General features: G+C 56.0%; 2 protein-coding genes across 3 annotated transcripts in view; one reads left to right on the plus strand and one right to left on the minus strand.

Annotated features, from left to right (window-relative positions):
- The first annotated feature begins 3,757 nt into the window (after nt 1-3,757).
- On the plus strand, nt 3,758-18,381 carry SPRYD3 (SPRY domain containing 3). Of its 2 annotated transcripts, XM_004692715.2 has the most exons (11): nt 3,758-3,862; nt 5,467-5,613; nt 6,561-6,636; nt 7,047-7,171; nt 7,473-7,608; nt 8,384-8,569; nt 15,325-15,474; nt 15,853-15,910; nt 16,438-16,557; nt 16,641-16,813; nt 17,088-18,381. In XM_004692715.2, exons 1-11 carry the CDS (start codon nt 3,840-3,842, stop codon nt 17,220-17,222), a joined length of 1,329 nt encoding a protein of 442 aa, XP_004692772.1. In that variant the 5' UTR covers nt 3,758-3,839; the 3' UTR covers nt 17,223-18,381. The 2 variants fall into 2 exon arrangements, with proteins under 2 accessions (XP_004692772.1, XP_012587867.1); XM_012732413.1 differs by lacking the exon at nt 15,325-15,474 and having other exon boundaries at nt 3,778-3,862.
- A 95-nt stretch (nt 18,382-18,476) lies between these two features.
- TNS2 (tensin 2) overlaps nt 18,477-19,269 on the minus strand; it is a 13,314-nt gene continuing 12,521 nt past the window's right edge. The window contains exon 25 of the mRNA XM_004692495.2: nt 18,477-19,262. Within this exon, the coding sequence (XP_004692552.1) occupies nt 19,057-19,262 (206 nt within the window). The 3' untranslated portion in view covers nt 18,477-19,056. The remainder of the gene's footprint in view (nt 19,263-19,269) is intronic.

A 19,269-nucleotide genomic window follows, 5' to 3' on the forward strand; every position in this document is an offset into this window, starting at 1 on the left:
AAACGTAGAGAAACTTTCATTATGTAAAAAAACATTAGGAGTGTGGACAAATTAAATGCACACTTGTATGTTAGATTCTCTAAATACTCAATCCACGTGTAATTTCTAGAACTAAAGGAGGTTTTTTTTTAGTAAATAAAAGGAATTGTTGTTTTATGTTGGGTGGATGGAAATAAACACAATGAATGTATTATTATGATAAGTAGCACAGATTGAAAAAGGAAAGAAGTTAGAAAAGAATTAATAAAATCATACATAAAAGATTCTTGGCAAGTCATGAAAAGGCTAGACTTCTTCCTCCACTTCCTGATCTTTGAGTATAGCCTTGAGCTTAAGTCTGGGCTCTATCCAAAAGCAACCTGGGACAGTTCAAGAGCCGGATTCTTACCCTTTTGGGTGGGCTAGCTAGCCTCCCTTACACAGACCTTCTTTTGGCAATGCTGTTGAAGAATGAAACCCTGGCCCTAACAAAACTGGGTTAGACCCTCCCTGGTGGCACAGGGGGTTAAGTATCAGCACTATGAAGCCATCCACAGCCACTGCAGTACGAGTTCTATCTCCAGCCAGGGACCTGACCCACATGGTACAACAGACCTCTCAGTCTGGCCTGCTACTCCCCTCAACAGTGTATTTCAGTAGATCTGCCTATTCTGCTCCCTACTCTGTTTCTGTTGAATCCTCTCACGCCCACACCTCTGGTCTGTACCCCAGTTCTGGGTTATGATTTAAATATGTATTTTAAAGATTTATTTATGCATACAAGAACTGGTGTGTAAGCCAGAGGTGTGGGAACTGAAAGGATTCAACAGAGACAGAGAGGGAGCAGAACAGGCAGATGAACTGAAAAACACTGCTGAGGGGAGCAGCAGGGAAGACGGGAGAGGTCTGCTGTGCCATATTGGTCAGCAACCTGGCCAAGGATCGAAATCATGCTTGTAGTGGCTGGTGATAGCTTGATAGTGCTGATATTTTTTCTTCCTGAAGTTTTGGCCTGAGAGCATAGAATTTATTATCAACCAGTTAGGGAAAATAACAGCTCACATGCAACCTCAATCTAATAATAAGCAAATATAAGACACAATGAAACTTAAGGACAGTATACAAAGTAACTGGCATACTCTTCAGAAAAGACTGAATAACTGTCTCAGATTAAAGAGACTGAGGAGCGATGACAAGTTGGGGCTCTCCCTGGTGGCACAATGAGTTAAAGCAACGCATTGAGGCTCTCCGGAGCCACTGCAGCATGAGTTCCATCCCCGGCCAAGGAGGTGACCCTCATGGTGCAGCAGACCTCTTCTGACCCACCCACTGCTCCCCTCAACAGTCTATTTCAGTCAATCTGTCTGTTCTGTTCCCCACTCTGTCTCTGGTGAAACCTCTCACCACACCTCTGGCCTATGCCCCAGTTTTATAAGCATAAATAAATAAATCTTTAAAAAAGAACAAACAGGGCCCTCCCTGGTGGCACAGCAGGTTAAAGCACAGCAGTAAGAAGCTCAAGCTACTTCTGCATTAATTCAATCCCTGCCTGCCCCAGAGGTGACCCACATGGCATGGCACACCTCTCCTGACCTGCCAGTGCTCCCCGCAGCAGTATACTTCATCAGTTGGCCTCTTCTGCTCCCCACTCTGGCTCTGGCGAGTCCTCTCACCGCCCCTGCACCTCTAGCCTGTACCCCAGTTCTGTATGCATGAATAAATAAATCTTTTCTAAAGATAAGTCCAAGAGCTTGATCATTCAGTTATAGATTTGGGGCTCTAATTCAAGTTTCCCAATTTCCCATCGACACATACTTCCATCATTCATTTCCATTATGCAAAGTGGTCACTTGTCATAGGGATAATGGCTTCCATTTCATCCAACATTTGTAGACAACTATTAATGATAAACCTTGGATGGGGCCAGGGGTCAGAAGGCGCTCACAGTCCAGTGGAGGCAGCTGTACATATACAGGTAACTTTAATAATAAAAGTAAGGGTCCTCCCTGCTGGTGCAAGGCCTTAGAGCGCAGCACTGTGAAGCTATCAACTATTAGCAGCCACCCCAGCAAGAGTTCAATGCCTGGCAGGGGAGGTGAGTCTCAACTGCTGCCCGCCTCAGCAGAATGTTCCACTTGATCTGCCTGTTCTGCTCCCCACTCTGTCTCTGCTTAATCCTCTGTATGCATAAATAAATACATCTTTAAAATAATAATAATAATAATAAAAGGCTGTTCTTAGTGCTACATGTGGGTGTAAAGAACACGTCATTTTATGAGATACCACCTCACCCCAGTGAGAATGGCACATCTTCAAAAAACTAGCAACAACAAATGTTGGTGAGGATGTGGAGAAAAAGGAACTCTCCTGCATTGCTGGTGGGAATGCAAACTAGTACAACCACTACGGAAAACTGTTTGGAGGTTCCTCAAACTGCTAAACATGGAGCTTCCCTACGACCCAGCCATCCCACTCCTAGGTATCTACCCAAAAGACACAAAAACACTGATTGAAAAAGATACCTGTACCCCCATGTTTATTGCTGCTTTATTTACAATTGGAAAAACATGGAAGCAGCCCAAATGCCCAAAAGTAGATGACTGGATAAAAAAGATGTGGTACATATATACAATGGAATATTACTCAGCAACCAAAAAAGAGAAACACATGTCTTTTACAGCAACTTGGATGGAGCTGGAAAAGATCATGCTTAGTGAGATAAGCCAGAAAGAGAAAGAAAAATACCGGATGGTTTCACTCATAGCAGGAGTATAATGGAGCAGGCGAGAAAATAACAAAAATAATGAACAACCATATACCAGAGACATTTTGCGGGGGTGGAGTGGGGAATGGGATCAAAAACGGGGGGTGGGGGGGGAGGGAAATGCACGGGATTATAGTGATGGCACACGGGTGACTTGGTGATGGGAAACCCGCGGGGATTACAATTGAGATGGAAAAAAAAATGTACAAAATGATGTAAAAATAAACTTTTGTAATTTAAAAAAAAAAAAAGGAACACGTCATTTTAAATGCAGAGGAGGGGAAAACAAACCTTCCTATCTGGTGAAAATCAGTGATGGAGGAAGTTCGGAAAGCCCCCTACTCCTTCCCCTTCTCTGACGGTCTCCCCCATGCCCCCTACCTTCGTGTCCCCCCCGCAATAAACACCCCTTAAAAGGGGTTCGATAAATCGGCAATATAACCCCAGCCTGACTTCCCTTGGACATCAACGTCCCGATTCCTGACAGCCTCGCGTTTCAAGCCACTGCCTGTAGGCACCCAAGCTTGTCACGAATGGTGACAAGAAAAGGAGCTCGGGAGAACAGAAAGCATCTAATAGTTCAACTGCACAAGCTATGAGGCCAGCGGGGTCCTCGTCTGGGAAAGTGAACTAAGCATAAGGCTGCTTCCTCACGGCTCGTGAGGGGCTGTAAGGGCAGTCCTCCCAATCTTTAGCACCACGTCGGGCACAGAGGGAGCGCTCGGGAAATACTCGCGCGCACGTAGAGACCGTCGCCGCTTGCGCGTCCCAGTGCGGGAGCCGCCCCCTCACCGCCCTGTCAGCGCCCAGGACGCCCGGCACGGCTTCCGCGCCGCCACGTCGTCGCCTCCTTCCCTGCCCACACCGGCGCTCACCAGCCCCTGCCCCACGCTAGGTACTGGGTTCACCGGGCCGCGCCCCGACCCGGCCTGCCTCTTCCGATTGGCTTCATCAGAAGCCTGTCTCCCGGGGCCGCTGCGGATTGGTCGAGTGGGTGGAGAGGGGCGGGCCCCGAGGAGCGTAGCAAGGGCGGGGCCCCGGATGTGTGTGGTGGCGGCGGCCGAAGAGCTAGAGAGCGGAGCTGAGAGGCCTATGGATGAGGAGGACGCGGCGGCCCCGGTAGGCGGGGATCGGGGGCGGGGTCCCGGAGGCCTCGGTCTCCCGGGAGCCGGAGGCGGGGGTCTTGGGCGGGGGCTCCGGGCTCAGGGGCGGGGCTTTTCGCGCGGGTCAGCGCACTTCCTCCCCCGGGACCTCGGCTGGGTGCGGGGCCAGGCGCGGCTGGGCGGAGATCCCGCGCGGGAGCCGCGCCCCCGCCCCTGGGTCTCGCGTGGTGACCAGGCCTTGCGCGGGGCGGAGGCGGGGTCCGGGCGGCCGCCACTCACCGGTGCCTAGGCTGTGGGTTTGAGCAAGCAGTGCCCGGGGCTTGGCCCAGGGGTCCAGCCTGGCCGAGTGCAGGTGACCAGTGCAGACGGGGGTATACTGGGCGCACTGGGTTGAATTCAGCCTCACCAAGGCTTGCTGAGCACCCACTGGGTGCAAGGCCTCGGTGGAACCCCGGGCCTTAGGGTTTTAGAGGTGGGAAAAGAACAGAACCTCAGCTTGGCTTACCTTGGCTCTAGGGAGAAATTCATTCATTCGTTCGCTCATTCACTCGTTCACTCACTCACTCACTCACTCACTCACTCACTCACTCACTCACTCATTCATGTGAGCTCTGCGGGTGTTTAAAGGCCTGGCGCATCGCACACCATGCAATTCCACCTCCTCAGTAAAATCTTTCTCTACTTCTGCCTGTGCTTCTTATGTTCAGTTCTCCAACCAGCAGCCCATGGTCTTTAAGGTCTGAGAAACTGGAGACCATGTCATCTCCTTGCTAAAACTCTCCATAGGTTTCTCATGATCTGGAATAAAATCCAGACTCCATAAGGTGCTGCTGGGCCCCGAATCTGACCCCCTCCTCCCTCCCAGCTTTCGTGCCTTGCCCCTTGCATGCCCTGACCCCAGCCTCCCCGGCCTTTCTGTTTCTCTCCCTTCCACCTCAGCATCCTGGCATGTTCTTTCTTGGGCTTGTCACATGCCTGGTATCTTTTCTTCTCAGCTCAGATGTCACCTCAGAAAGGCCTGCCCTGGCTACTCTCACCACAGGATTTGTTAGCTAGTCTTCACCCCACCATTCATTATCACACCACTCTGCTCTCTACTCCACTAACATTGTCATGTCCGTGTGTCTGTCACGCCTTCCCCGGCTAGAAGGGACAGGAGTCCGTCCATCTTGTTCACAGCTGCTTTGTCAGCACCTAAAGCAGTGCATAGTGCTGAAATGATGGATGAAATGATGAGAATGGAGATTTCTTTTTCTTTTTTCAAAAATTTATTTATTTCTGCATACAAAAACTGGGGCACAGGCCGAAGGTGTAGGGGGGTGAGAGGATTCACCAAAGACAGAGTGGGGAGCAGAACAGGCAGATTGTCTGAGATACACTGCTAAGGGGAGCAGTGGGCAGGACAGGAGAGGTCAGCTGCACCCTGTGGGTCACTCTGGCTGGGGATCAAACTCGTGAAGCGCTGTTGGTAGGTTGGTGGCACTGTCTTTAATGTTGCGCCACCAGGGTGGCCCGAGAATGGGGATGGCAACTGATTTCCAATCCAGTGCCCTCTCCACATTCTGGGTCCAACAGACAGAGGACTCTGCTCAGAACTCTGCTTCTTCCTCCCCATGGCAGGTTTGTTCTCATGAACAAGATGGATGACCTCAACCTGCACTACCGGTTTCTAAATTGGCGCCGGCGGATCCGGGAGATTCGGGAGGTCCGGGCTTTTCGATACCAGGAGAGGTTCAAACACATTCTTGTAGATGGAGACACTCTGAGGTGAGTTTAGAGGCACGCGCCAAGGCTTTCCTTTGTCTGTGCCCCATCTTCAGCAGAGGCAAAGGCCTGTTACCTGGGAGCAGGCCCTGAGGCCTTTTTGAGCAGAGCGGTGGCTTTTGCTTCATCTTGAGCTCCCGCATGCTTGCCTCTGGGTCGCCTGTCCTCGCCTGGCATTGAAGCAATCATGTCAGAGCCCGAAGGCTGCTGGGCATCAGGGGTCACCAGGTGCTTTGTAGAGAGGACTCCAGTGGGCCTGTGGGGGATCTGGCCCCACAGCCTGCATCTCAGGTGTTGGGCCGGTGTACAGTGGCCATTTTGGGCCGTGCGCCTCCTGTTTTGGGAAGGACGGGCCTGTGTGTCACCTGCCCATCTCCCAACCCTTTGGTTTGTGTATTTGTTAGTCTTCTCCCTCTTTGTTGGCTTGATCCCCTTCCTTGACTCCTTCTGAGCTTCGTTCTCTCACAGAATTGTCCCTCATGGAGTGCTGGGGAGGGCAGGCAGCAGTGTGTTTAGCTAGCATGGCAGAAAGCTGAGGAAGGATTGAGTAACTGTCTTTCAATCTGCGAAGGGCTGTGGTACAGAGGATAGAGACCAGCCGTTCTCCAGCTCCACTGAGGACAGACCAGAGGCTAAGGGCCGAAGCTGCAGCATGAGGGATTGAGGTTAGACAGGGTTGTGAGACCCTAGCAGGCAACTGAGGGAGGCTCTCCATGGAGATGAATAAGCCAGGGTTGTGTTGCTCTGGTATGGGCTGGACCCTGGCTGCAAGCAGTGGGAGGGGTGGGGCGACCTGGAGTATCTATTAGGGTGTCTGGGCAGATCCTGAAGTATGGCCTGGTGGACGCTCCTCATGCTGGCCCTGGCAGGGTGGGGGTGGGGAGGTGAGGCCCTCCCCACAACTCATGAACAAGTCTGCTAATGGAACTCCCCCCTCATTCCTCCTTCAGTTACCATGGAAACTCTGGTGAAGTTGGCTGCTATGTGGCTTCTCGACCCCTGACCAAGGACAGCAATTATTTTGAGGTGATCGAAGCAGTGGGTGGGCAGAACAGGGATGAGATGATTAAGCTCAAAGGAGCTTTCGGCCTAGATTCATGATCTGACCTTTTAAATTTTCCATCAGGGCTGTCCTTTTGTGTGGGGCGGGGGCAGGCGTCTGAGAGGGGCCCTGGAGTGCTGTCGCTTGCCCCTTCTGCCCTCATGCCCTCCCCTAGGTAGACTTGCACCCAAGCCCTCTCCCAGCCCTCATCCACGCCCACCGTCTACTCCATCTTCCTTCTTTTCCTAAGCGACTGTAGTCAAGTGGCCCCACTCCCCCAGTCTCCCTTTGGCGCCCTGTCTTTGTCTCAGATTCTCATGTCCGTTGGCTCTTGGGGCTCAGTGCCCTCTGATGGCTGGCCCCCAGCCCGCTCACTGCACCCACTCCCCTCCAGGTGTCCATCGTGGACAGTGGGGTCCGCGGCACCATTGCTGTGGGGCTGGTTCCTCAGTACTACAGCTTGGACCACCAGCCGGGCTGGCTGCCTGACTCTGTGGCCTACCACGCTGACGACGGCAAGTGAGTAGCCCCGTGAAGCCCGCCCCTCCTGCCAACTCGGGAGTCTTAGCTGAGAAAGACCAGCTCAGGTGACTTGTCATTCCTTCACCTGTCATGGACAGCTCTGCGTTTCCCTGACCAGGACAGGCAGGTGGCCTGATGGCTGCCCTTGCATGTTTGCAGACTTGGAAGGCAGGGGGGCCTCATGCTAGGACACTGATGCCTTCACAGAGTGACCGGGGCAGAGGGACACGAAGCCTCTGCTGTCAGTGCTGGGGAGAGGTTGGGAGGCCAGACTTGAGTCCTGTGTCTCTGTCCACAGGCTGTACAATGGCCGGGCCAAAGGCCGCCAGTTTGGGTCAAAATGCAACTCCGGGGACCGAATTGGCTGTGGCATTGAGCCTGTGTCCTTTGATGTGCAGACTGCCCAGATATTCTTCACCAAAAATGGGAAGCGGGTGAGTGGAAGCCCCAGGCGGGCAGGCTGACCTGGCTGCGCCGGGCTGGCTGGGGCCTACAGGCTCGGTCCCATTGCCTCAGTGCAGCCTCATGCTCTCCTGGAGTAGGAGGCTCTGCTGCTGTGGAAGGCACTTGCCCAGGTCAGGGGCTGCTGGGACATCAGGACATTGCCCTGAGGGAGCTGGGAAGGGCAGGAGTCATGGGGGACAGAATTGGGTGATTTGGGAAGGATATGAGTAAAAAAAATGGGGGGGGATTATAGTCTGGCTGTATGCACTGGAGGTCTTTGTGGTGTTGACTTGAGTGCGTTTGAGGATAGGTCCTGTCTGTGTTTATTTTGCTTATTTCTCTGCTTCTCTTCCCTCTTCAGAAAGAGACTAGTAGTGGGGAGAGGTGGGGTAAATGAGCGAAGCCCGGCTCTGCTCCCTCTCTTCTCCCAGCTCCACCTCTGCCATGGGAAGCCCTTCTAAGGCCCGCGCTGGGCGGGCCTCCTCCCTTCCACCGCACTCACCTGCCTCCCTGCTCTGCTGCACCCGAGCACGCTCCCTTGGCCCGAGAGTTTGGAAGCAAGTCGAGAGACTGGTCCGCTTTGCGCTACCAGGAGGCCGGAGCAGCTTCTTAAACTTTTCTGTACCTCTGGGTTGTTGGTTTTTTAAATCTGCCTGTGTGTATAGTTATTTGTTGCATTATGTCAAAAGGACCCTTGTGAAAATCAGGTGAGCTGTGGAGAAGGGAGCCAGGTAGCAGCGCCCGCCCTCCCTCCCTCCGCTGCAGGTGGGCTCTACCATCATGCCCATGTCCCCAGATGGGCTGTTCCCAGCAGTGGGCATGCACTCCCTGGGTGAGGAGGTGCGACTGCACCTCAACGCTGAGCTGGGCCGTGAGGACGACAGCGTCATGATGGTGGACAGTTATGAAGACGAATGGGGCCGGCTGCATGACGTCAGAGTCTGTGGAACTGTGAGTAGGGGCTGGGGGAGGGCCGGGCAGGATCACAGCCCACAGCAGTGTGAGTTACTTATGAGAGGGAGAGGGGACAGTGTCTTCTGTCCGGGTCTGAGCAACGAGAGTAGGAACAGGGTGGCCTGAGGTGTTGACATGTTTGGTGAGTCCGGATCCCTGTTCTTCTGTGAGCTGAATCCCTTTCTTCCCTTCTCTCATGTGAGAGCTCATCAGAACACGTGGTTCTCTTCTACCTTCTTCGATTCCTTGGGCACCTGCTGCCCTGCACACCTGCCTTTGAGGGCTGATTTAGAGGCAACTCAGCTGGCCCACACCTGCCATTCCCAGTGCTATGGGACAGGTGTGGCCCCAGACCCCACACATAGGGGTGCAGGTTCTTTGAGTCTTTTATCAAGTGTCAGCCTTCCATAGAGGGTGAGAATAGAAGGGGGTGAATATTCTGTAAGAATCCTTGACCGTCCAGGACTTTTTAAAAATAAATCGTCATGTCATGCCTGCATTAGCCTTTCCCAAGGCTTTAAACTTCTCTGGGGAGCATGGACCTTGAGAAAGGAAATTCTTCCTATCTATCCTTTGAATGGCTGCTGAGTTGGGGGTTGGCTCTGACCTCTGGGCGCTGCTCAGGCCTCCTACTTCGAGTTGTCCCTCTGCTGCCCTCCTGCCCCTGCTCAGCCCTCTTCTCCACCCTCCGGCCTTCTCACCCCAACCCGGGCTGTTTTCAACTCAGCCTTTGATAGCGAAACAGAAGCAGTGGGGGGTGGGAGTGGGTAGGAGCAAGACTCTCCCCTCTGGAGTTCAAGGTGAGTCAGGGCAGTGGCAGACCATGTGCCCTCCCGCTGCTCGGGCCCTCTGCTCCCCTTGTGGCCCTGGGGTCACACACTGCGGTGGCTGTGGGCTGGGAGGCCTTAGCTGCCCACTGTGTGACCCTGCTTCCCCTTCCACCTCCATCTTGACAACACCTACGAAATTGAACTTGGGACCGAGCCAGGGCGATGTTCCAGCTCTTACTCCTGACCTCTCCTCAAGAGTTTTTTCCTGGCATCCTCTCCCTGCCTGGACCTGTCCCCACTCTGCTCCCGGCTCCACCCAGGCAGTCTTTTCTAATTGATGCAGAATCCTGTAGACGTTTATAAATAGCTTTCCTTCCTCTCTGCCCTCCCCGAGTCCCCTCAGGCCACTCATTTAAGAATTTCTTCTTCCTTAGCCTAAACTGTTGAGTTGGGCTCATCTTCAGACCCTCCCCCAGCTTGGGACAGCTGTCAGGATGGGCAGACCCTGTCCCCTCGCAGCTCTGGGAGAAGCTTGGGAGGAGCCTCTTGAGGGACATAGGTCTCACTTCCAGTCTTGCCGGCGAGCCCCCGCCCTGTCCTCGCCACCGTCTCCTCGCCCACCGACCCGGCTGGTGCCTTGGGCTCCTTCCTGTCCTTTCCTCCCCCCAACCATGGCCATGTTTCTGACTGGTGGTCAGCATCGTACTTGCAGGGGGAGCCTGGGAGCGGTCATCCGGCCAGGCGTGTGCCCCTGTTCCTAAGGATGCCCAGCACGGCCGCTTTTCCTTTGTGCCCTTGCTCGTTTTCACACCCGCCTCCAGGGGTCTTTCCTTGGCCCCCCAGCCCCTCTGTCCGCTCTTGCAGCCTGTTTCTCAGTCAAGTGCCTTTTTGGAACCATGACGTTTTGAGATAGGCTTTGATGTCGGGTCCAGGCTTTCTCACCGGAGGGAGATGGCTCCAGAGGTGCCAGAGGGCACGGCCCTGGCTGGCGGGTGCTAGCGGCCCCCTCCCCCCAGCCAGTGTGAGGGCGCAAGCTCCAAATAGCCTCTTGCTTGGCTGTTGATGAAAAAATAGTCCCAGAGGAAAATGAAAAGATCTGCTCGAATGTCAAACAGTGAAAAATGGTAGCAAAACAGTGCAGCTATTCACTCTGTTCCGTGCCCACTGCCTTTTCCGCTAACACGGTGCCTTCTGGGGCCTTCTACTCAAGGCTGCTTTGCTTGTCCAGTCGTTTCTCCTGCTTCTCCTAAGAGGAAAGAGGAGCCCCTGGACTTAAACTCCCTCTGCTCCTGGGGTTCCCCGTCTGGCTTCTGTAGCCAAGACCCTGCTAGGTGAGCTCCTTGATGACCTTGGAATTCTTTTTCTTCTAGCTCTTTCTCTCAGTTTGAGCCTCTCACTGCCCCTTGGTTCTTCCTGCAGAGGAAAGCAAATCAATTTCTGCCTCTTTTATTTTCCCTCCCATATTTCACTATGAAAAGCTTCAAACATATAGAAGAGTTTCAAAAAATAGTTCCTTGTACACCCACAGCCCCACCATGTCGCTTAGCGCGTGCTAATATTTGGTTACACGTCTGGATGTAGGTAGCCGGGCTCATGACTGGAATGCTCCCCGCTTCCTGCGGCCTCAGTTCCTCCTAAACAGTCCTCCTTCGCCTGAGCTCTGAGGACCTGAAGAGTTGCTACTGCATTTGCTCAGAGTAGGGGTGTTGCCCACTCCTGACTCCTGCCCCCAGGCCTTGCAAAGTGAGGGAGCATGGAGGTGGGGGACAGTAGGTGAAGCTGGGGGATTAGGCTCATTCTTTGTTTCCTGTTGAGAGTTCCTCTGACAACTCCTTAGAGACTGCAACAGCTTTGGCACACAAAGCGGGGTGAATGAGGCCTCACCCTCCCAGGGGTCCTCCCCAGGCCCAACCCAAGTAGAGTCCATGTTGAGGCCTGAGCTGGCTGGTAGGGAGCATGTTCTTGGTTCTTGCTTCAGCTGCTCGGCCCTCAGGGCACGGAGCCCTCCTTGGCTGCTGTCAAGAGGGATTAGGGTCTCTTCTGGGAAGAGGAGGAGGGTTGATGCCAGCAGAGGAGGGGAGACTGAGAAGGCCTGCCGGTGGGGGCAGGAATGCAGTACACAGTGGGGTTCAGTTCCTAGCTACAGTCTGACCTCTTAAGGTGTTGGTGGTGTGTACGTGTACAGAGGAGGCGTGGGTAGGAAGGAGCGTGCAAGCCCCAAGGAAAGGGTCTCCTGGCCCCAGCAAAGGTGCAGAACAGTCCTGTTTGGGGGTTGTGAGAGATCTAGGAGGATGGCTGGGCCTCGAGTAGCCAGGAGTGGCCTCTGGCTGGGGAAACAGCAACCGGTTTTGGGAGGTGCTGTTCTAGTTGGTGGTGAGGGAGGGATGAACATTCCTTTCCTTCTTTGGGATTGGCAGATCTAATCTATGGCAGCTTTGGAGTGGCTGTTAAAATTTGGGGAGCACTAATATGCTGGCATGTTCCAGTGTGACCCTCATGCCCGGCATTAGGAAAGGCAGAAATGCCTGTGCTCCTTCTGGGTGCCGGGCTCCATGCTAAACACTTACCTCCCTTCACTGAGATGCAGGTCATAGTAACCCTATTTTACTGAGGGATAAAGAAGTATATGGGGCCTCCTGGTGGTGCTAGGGGTTAAGTCTCAGCACTCTGAAGCTGTCTGCAGCCACTGCAGTACCATATAGCTCCCAACCAAGGATGTGACAGACCTCTCCTGTCTCCCCACTGCTCCCCTCAGCAGTGTATTTCAATAGATCTGTCTGTTCTGCTTCCCACTCTGTCTCTGGTGAATCCTCTGGCTTGTACCCCAGCTCTTATGTGCATAAATAAATAAATCTTTTTTTCTTTTAAGATTTATTTATTTGTGCATATAGAACTGGAGTACAGGCCAGAGGTGCCAGGTGATAAGAGGATTCACCAGAGACAGAGTGGGGAGCAGAACAGGCAGATCGACGAAGTACACTGTTGAGGGGAGCAGCGGGCGGGTCAGGAGAGGTCTGCTGCACCATGTGGATCTCCTCGGGGCAGGCGGGGATCGAACTCATGTGGAAGTGGCTTAAGTTTTTAGTGCTATGCTTTAACCCGCTGCGCCACCAGGGAGGGCCCAAATAAATAAATCTTTAAAAAAAAAATAAACTGGGACTCTCCCTGGTGGCGCAATGGTTAAAGCACAGCACTATGACTGTCTGTAGCCACTGCAGCACATGAGTTCCATCCCCGGCCAGGGAGGTGACCCCAAGGGTGCAGCAGACCTCTCCTGACCTGCGTGCTGCTCCCTCACAGTGTATTTCAGCCTGTCTGTTCTGCGCCCCACTTGGTTTCTGGTGAATCCTCTCACCCTCCCATACCCCAGTTCTTGTATGCATAAATAAACAAATCTTTAGGGGGATAAAAAAAGAAACTGTCCCCCTCCTCTGGGTTCCTCCAAGGCGGGGAGGCATGGACTCAGATTTAAGTGTCAGCCTATCGGGGGTCCACCCTCGCCCTACCCAGCTTCTGGGAATGTTCCCAGGAAGCTCCCGGGGGCAGGGAGTCAGAGTGGGTCAGAGATGATCTGGGCCAGATGGAGCGGCTTCCTCCCGGGCAGGTGGTCTCTTGCAGAGACCAGTGTGGCAGGCACCTCATCTTCCCGACTGTCCCCGTCTGTCCTGTCTTTGCAGGATGGGAAGCAGGTGTTAAGTGTCCCACCTCAGAGTGTGTCTTCCTCCAGCGCAAGGATGAGCGCCTGCCCCAGCCACCGATGAAGCTGCAGCAGCGGCCCTTGTCCGGGCTGAGGGAAGCAGTGGTTGGGCTGGTTTTTCCCAAGGGTCGTGACCTGGAGCCGCCGTCTCTTGGCTCTGGAAGTGGAGAGCACTGTTTCCTATGCCGAGGCCAGTTGGATAGCGTGGTCTGGGGCAGCTGCGGGCCCCCACCCAGTTCTGCAATGCTGGATGAGAGGGTGGGCTGGGGGCTGCTCAGACCGAGAGTGTCAGCTGATTACTGTGCCTCAGCCACAGCCCACCCGGCTGGCGGGGAGAGGCGCACTGGAGGACCAGGTCAAAGAGCGAAACGCAGGCCCTAGCACAGAAGTCAGACCGTGGGGACTGACTGAGTCCCAGGAAATCAGAAGATGTCCTGGCCAGGGTCTTTTGTGTTTGTTTGGTTTTTTTTTTTGTTTTTGTTTTTTTTTTTAAGATTTACTTATTTGCACATACAGAACTGGGGTACAGGCCAGAGGTGCAGGGGCAGTGAGAGGATTCACCAGAGACAGAGCGGGGAGAGAACAGGCCTACTGATAAGTCCACTGCTGAGAGGAGCAGCGGGCGGGTCAGGAGAGGTCTGCCGCACCCTGTGGGTCACCTCTGGGGCAGGCAGGAATTGAACTCATGCGGAAGTGGCTTTAGCTTCTTAGTGCTGTGCCTTAACCCGCTACGCCACCAGGGAGGGCCTCTTTTGTGTTTTTTTAAAGATTTATTTATTCATGCATACAGAACTGGGGCACAGTCTAGGGTACAGGGGCCATGAGAGGCTTCACCAGAGACAGAGTGGGGAGCAGAACAGGCAGAGCAATGAAGCACACTGCTGAGGGATCAGGAGAGGTCTGCTGTGCCATTGTGTCACCTCCGGGGCGGCAATCAAACTCGCATTGAAGTGACTGCGGCCAGCTTGCGCCTTAATCCACTGCCACACCAGGGAGGGCCAGCCAGGGTTCTCTTTCTGAGGAAAGAAAGCGGCATGGGGAAGACCTGGACTAGGAGCGTGGGTGTCAGCGAGCCGTGCAGTCTGACGTGTGTCAGACCAGACTGTAGGAACTAGAGGGGAAGGAGCCCAGATGTGAATTTACTCAGTCTCCCGTACGTCTCTGGCTTTTCCTCTGCTTCCCTGCCCTTTGCCTGGATGGGCTGGAGGTAGCAGGGCTTTGGAGAGCCAGAACTAAGAAGGGGACCAGGTTCCCCTGTTCCCACTCTCTGAAGGCTTCCCCTCTGCTGCAGGCCAACACGACTCCTTTCTTGTTCAGGCAGGAGTTCTTTGTGGGGCAGGAGCTTGACACCCCACAGCTCTTCAGGGCTGAGTGGAGCCCTGAGGAGTGTTTCCTTTAGGGCCAGAGGGCTGGGAGGGTGAGGAAAGGCTTGTGGGACAGTTTGGCTAATTAAAAAGGGATTAAGGAATCCCAGGTGATGTGAAGGGTGGGGAGAGAGGAAGGGGGTGAGTCATCGCCCATTACTACCATGACAACTGATAAATAAACCCGCCCAGGTTGGGGGCTGCCGCCCCATCATGCCTGCAGGACCACGGTGGGACTGCAGAGCACATCAGCCATCTCCCCGCCCCCCGCCCCACCTTGCCCTTGCCCCAGCCTGCAAGGACCACCAGGGGCCGGGAGCGGGCCTGCCTTCCCGTCTGTCTTCTGCCTGCTCCCCTCCTGCTTGCTGGATGGCGGAGCGGGGCTCTCCGCTCGCGAGTACCTCCCTGACCCGCTCCTGGAGCCAAGTAAAGCAGAACCTTGAGGAATGATGTCACACCCCCATCCCAGGCAGATTCGGCTTCTGAGCTGGGTCCCCCTCCCCAGACATCTGCAGATGCACACACCCCGCACCCTCCCTGTCTGGCTTCCTCTCGCCTGGCCTTCACCTCCTGACTCTGTGCAGGGCCGCCGGGGTAGACCTCTCCCAGTGGGCAAAGGCAGGGAGGCGATGCCGTCCCCTTGAGACCCCTCGCCGGGGTGGCTGTCCCGGTGCCCATCTCTTGGGCGAGGGAGGAGAGGCCATTCGAGTCAGTAGGCGGTGGGCGCGGCAGACAGCTGGGGGCGCAGCTACCAGCCCTGCACCTCCAGCTCACCGGTGCCTGCCTGCAGCATGGGGCGCACGTGCCTCTCGGCCCCTTGCCCTGCTGCCGGGGCTTTTTGTCAGGCCCCGAACACCCTGGGGCCCAGGTTCCCGGACGCGTGTCACCCTGCCCCTCGCTGCTCACAGCTCTCCCCCACAGCTGCTGGAGTACCTGGGCAAGGGCAAGAGCATTGTGGACGTGGGGCTGGCCCAGGCCCGGCACCCTCTCAGCACCCGGAGCCACTACTTCGAGGTGGAGATCGTGGACCCTGGAGAGAAATGCTACATCGCCCTGGGACTGGCCCGGAAGGTGCTGGCTTTTCACCTGTGCGCTCCGTGCTGGCGCTCTGGGGCTGGGGCAGGCGCCCGGGGAGATCGGGCCAACTGTGGCGCCTTAGCAGTCTCAGGTTAATTATTGTCCCTGAGGCAGCCAGGGTTGGGTGAGACCCCACGTGACCCAGGACCTGTGTGTCACGTCTGTACCCCACATGCTGAGGCGGATGGGGCTGCGGCAGCCTGCAGCCCTGACCGAGAAGGCCAAGCACCTTAGCTTCCCTGGCAGCCTTTCCAGTGCCTGCCGCTTAGGGCTGCAGGGGGCGGAGGCAGCCTCTTCCAGAAAATCGAAGGCTCAGGTGCGCTCTCCCACTGTGTGTGGTACTACAGATTTTCTTTTGTCTCCTTGGTGCAGGATTATCCCAAGAACAGGCACCCGGGCTGGAGCAGAGGGTCCGTGGCTTATCATGCAGGTGAATCTGCGCTCCTGGGGCAGCTGGTGGCGGGGGATGTCGAGCGGGGGTGTCCATTTTCCTGGTCTCGCCGCTGCCTGGCCTCCCGTGCTTTCTCCCCATCTGTTTTCCCCCAGCCCCAGAAGCCAGGGGAGCAGAGCAGGGTTGGCGGCCAGGCCAGATGACATTCCAGGCCTCTGAGCTGCCTCCCTCTGCGCCCTTCCTGTGGATCCTGCATTTCTCTCTTTTTGGTCAGCTTGATCTCCTTTAGGACTTTCTTCAGAAAAGAACAAGCTGTGCGTTCCTGGCCCCACTGCTGCCCTCTCCACAACCCCTCTCCGTTGGGCCCTCTCCCCCTTAGGGGCTCTCACCAGCCCTTTGAGCTGGTGAGAGCCCCTAAGGCTCTTCTGACTCCTCCTCGGCTTCACCTTGGCCCTCCCCTTCCGAGGGGCCGGGGGCAGGGAGTCGGCCCCTCCAAGCGGGCCCTGTCTGGGCAGGAAAAGCTTAACAGCCGGTTTCTTAAGGGTATGTCCTCTTGCCTCCCGCAGATGACGGGAAGATCTTCCACGGCAGTGGCGTGGGGGACCCCTTCGGGCCACGCTGTTACAAAGGGGACATCATGGGCTGTGGAATTATGTTTCCCCGCGACTACATTCTGGACAGTGAGGGTGAGTGGGTGGGGTGGCTCATCGGGCTGGTGGGGCAGGTGGGGTTGGTTCTTCAGGAACTTAGGTCTCCTGGTGACTTCTAGGTGACAGTGATGACAGCTGTGACACAGTGATCCTGTCCCCGACTGCCCGAGCAGTCCGGAATGTCCGGAATGTCATGTACCTGCACCAGGAAGGGGAAGAGGAAGAGGAGGAAGAGGAAGAGGAAGAAGACGGGGAAGAGATAGAGCAGGAGCATGAGGGCAAGAAGGTGGTGGTGAGTAGGGGAGGTTTGGGGTTCACTGTGTCCTGCACCTGGCTACCGCTATCTTCGGGGGGAATGGAGCGATGGGGTGGAGGTAGCTGGGCGGCAGTTAGGAGCCTGGTTTCCAGCCTCAGGACGCCCTCTTGTGGTCGCTCCTAGCAGCACCCTAAGTCTCCCCTTTCAGCCGCTGGGAGTTGGGCGTGATTGGGGTTCAGGCCTGTGTTGCCCTAGCCTCCTCAGAAGAGGCCCAAGCCCCCGTCCCACCTTCTCCCACCTCCACCCCCAGGTTTTCTTCACTCGGAACGGCAAGATCATCGGGAAGAAGGATGCCGTAGTGCCTTCTGGCGGCTTCTTCCCCACCATTGGGATGCTGAGCTGTGGGGAGAAAGTCAAAGTGGATCTGCACCCCCTGAGTGGCTAGGAGCATCTCTCTCACCTGCCCCCTTCCCTCTGCTCCCCCTCTCAGACCAGGTGGGCAGTTCTGGACTTCCACGAGGACAGGCTTAGCAAGGGGCCCCAGGGTGCAGTTACAGCGCCCCGCCGAGTTGACCCTGCCAGGCTCCGCGGTGCCATCTTTGTGGTCCAGAGCTGCCCTGTCACCAGTCCCTGGGCTGAGTCCTCAGTGGGACAGGGCAGCCTCACAGCGCTGTTGCTGTGTTGTGGGTCCCACTGGCTTTGGCCGTGGGCTCCTGCACCCTCTTTTCCCACGGCCCTTACGTGGCAGGGGGGTGCCCTGTCTCAGCTGCTGTCTGGGCAAGAGGCTTTGCAGAGGCTGGAGCAGAGACAGCCCCTCCCGCCCACCACAGTATTTCCCTGCCCTGTTTTGTCCCTGGTCCTTACCACGTGAGCTGGTTGCTGCTGTCGTCACCCCCGGCTGGGCTAGGGGTTGCTGTCCTGTGAAGACCCTGTTGGTGTCCCCTCTTCCCCTGGAGAGTCCCCGAGAGCCTGCTTCTCCCCCACTCACACCGTAGTCCCGTGGGGAACGAGTCTCGGGCTCCTTCTAGCTGGGCATAGATGGGTGCCTGTTAGCTGTCTCATGGCACGACAGGGCTGTGGGGCACACTGGGGCTCCTGCTCCCACCTCCCCTGCCCGTTCGTGGCTCACCTGTGGCACGCTGTCCTACTCTGTGGCATGCAGCTGAGGCTGGGAGTCTCCTGCTGTGGCGAGGGCACACCTCCAGGACCCAGCTTGGCCCCTTAGCCCTACCCTGCCCCCCTTCCCATTTGCTGCCTGTGCCAGTGGCCTGTTTTGCTTCAGTGTTTGACTCTAGCACTTACATGTGTTTCTCCCTGAACACCCCTCTCTAACCCCTGGACCTGGGCCCCTCCCCACAGTGACTTCTGGGAGGAAGCGGGAGCAGCGAGCAGCTGGTGCTGGGTTTGCACAGTGGGCGGGGCTTCCTGGGAGTGGGCGGGGCCTTGGTGACCGTGGGCGGGGCTTTGGGGAACGTGGGCAAGTGGTTGTGCTGCTGGGCCTCCTGTTGGCCCTCCTTCCGTCCCTGCACTATGATGTATGAAATGTATGTACAGACCAAGAGATGTTTATACAGCCAATAAAGATGGAGTTTCCGTATTTATCAGTGCGGCCTGGACGGGGAGTCCTTTCTAGTGTAGCAGGCGGGAAGGAGGGCAGAAGGTGGGGGCTGCTTGCTCGCTGGGCCTGCGATGGCAAGGATGGGGTCATGTCTGTTTCATAGACCTGGCTAGGGGCCTGGGGTGCCCCCAAGAAGATGGGAGACAAGCCTAGGGGAGGCACTGACCTTGACTGAGGCATGGTTCCAACTTGACTAAAAGTTATAGAGATTCTTTATTATTAGACAAAAATAGACTCTTTCCCCCCTTTTTCATGTGATTCCACTCTGGTCTTTTCGCTGAGAGGGGAGGCGGAGGAAGAGCGCCTTGCCCCTCGCCCCACTCCCCCACCCCACCACGTTAGGCCCTGCAGCTCCCACCCAGGGCTGGCGTTCCCGTGCAGGTGGGGCTGTCCCGATGCTCCAGGGCTTGGCTGCGGACGGCGCCTCACCCTTCTTGTGCCCATCTCTGCCATCTGCTCACGTGCGAGGTCATCTCCCGGGCCCGTCCACTTAGCTCAGCAGGCTGGGGCAGGGAAGGGAGCGGCGTGCCAGGTTGATGCCCTCTCCCCATCCCTTAGGGAGCGGGCTGGCTGCAGGCCTCCTGGGTCCAGGCCAGGGGAGTGAGGCTGTGGGGTGCTGGGAGGGCGCAGTGTGGATGTGGCTCCAGCGTGTGGCCTGCCTTCATTTCCTTTGGCCCAGCAGAACTTTAGTGATGAAGGTGACAATGGCCCCTGCGGGCTGGTCTGGGTCAAGCTCTGCGAAGAGGTGGCACACATTCTCCCAGGGACTTCCCGGCTTCTTGGCCACGAAACCAAAAATCCTGGGGGCATAAAGCGGGGGGGAAGGGCTCAGCATCCCTTCCACAGGGACTGCATGCAACGCCAGGCCTGGGGC

Source organism: Condylura cristata, unplaced genomic scaffold (assembly GCF_000260355.1).
Source record: "Condylura cristata isolate star-nosed mole 26May11 unplaced genomic scaffold, ConCri1.0 scaffold00034, whole genome shotgun sequence".
NCBI lineage: Eukaryota > Metazoa > Chordata > Mammalia > Eulipotyphla > Talpidae > Condylura > Condylura cristata.

Coding starts and splice junctions, on each gene's coding strand:
- SPRYD3 (XM_004692715.2), top strand. CDS start 3,840: ATGAGGAGGACGCGGCGGCCCCG. Junction 15,911..16,437: donor GTCCGTGGCTTATCATGCAG/GTGAATCTGCGC, acceptor TGCCTCCCGCAG/ATGACGGGAAGATCTTCCAC. Junction 16,814..17,087: donor ATGAGGGCAAGAAGGTGGTG/GTGAGTAGGGGA, acceptor CTCCACCCCCAG/GTTTTCTTCACTCGGAACGG.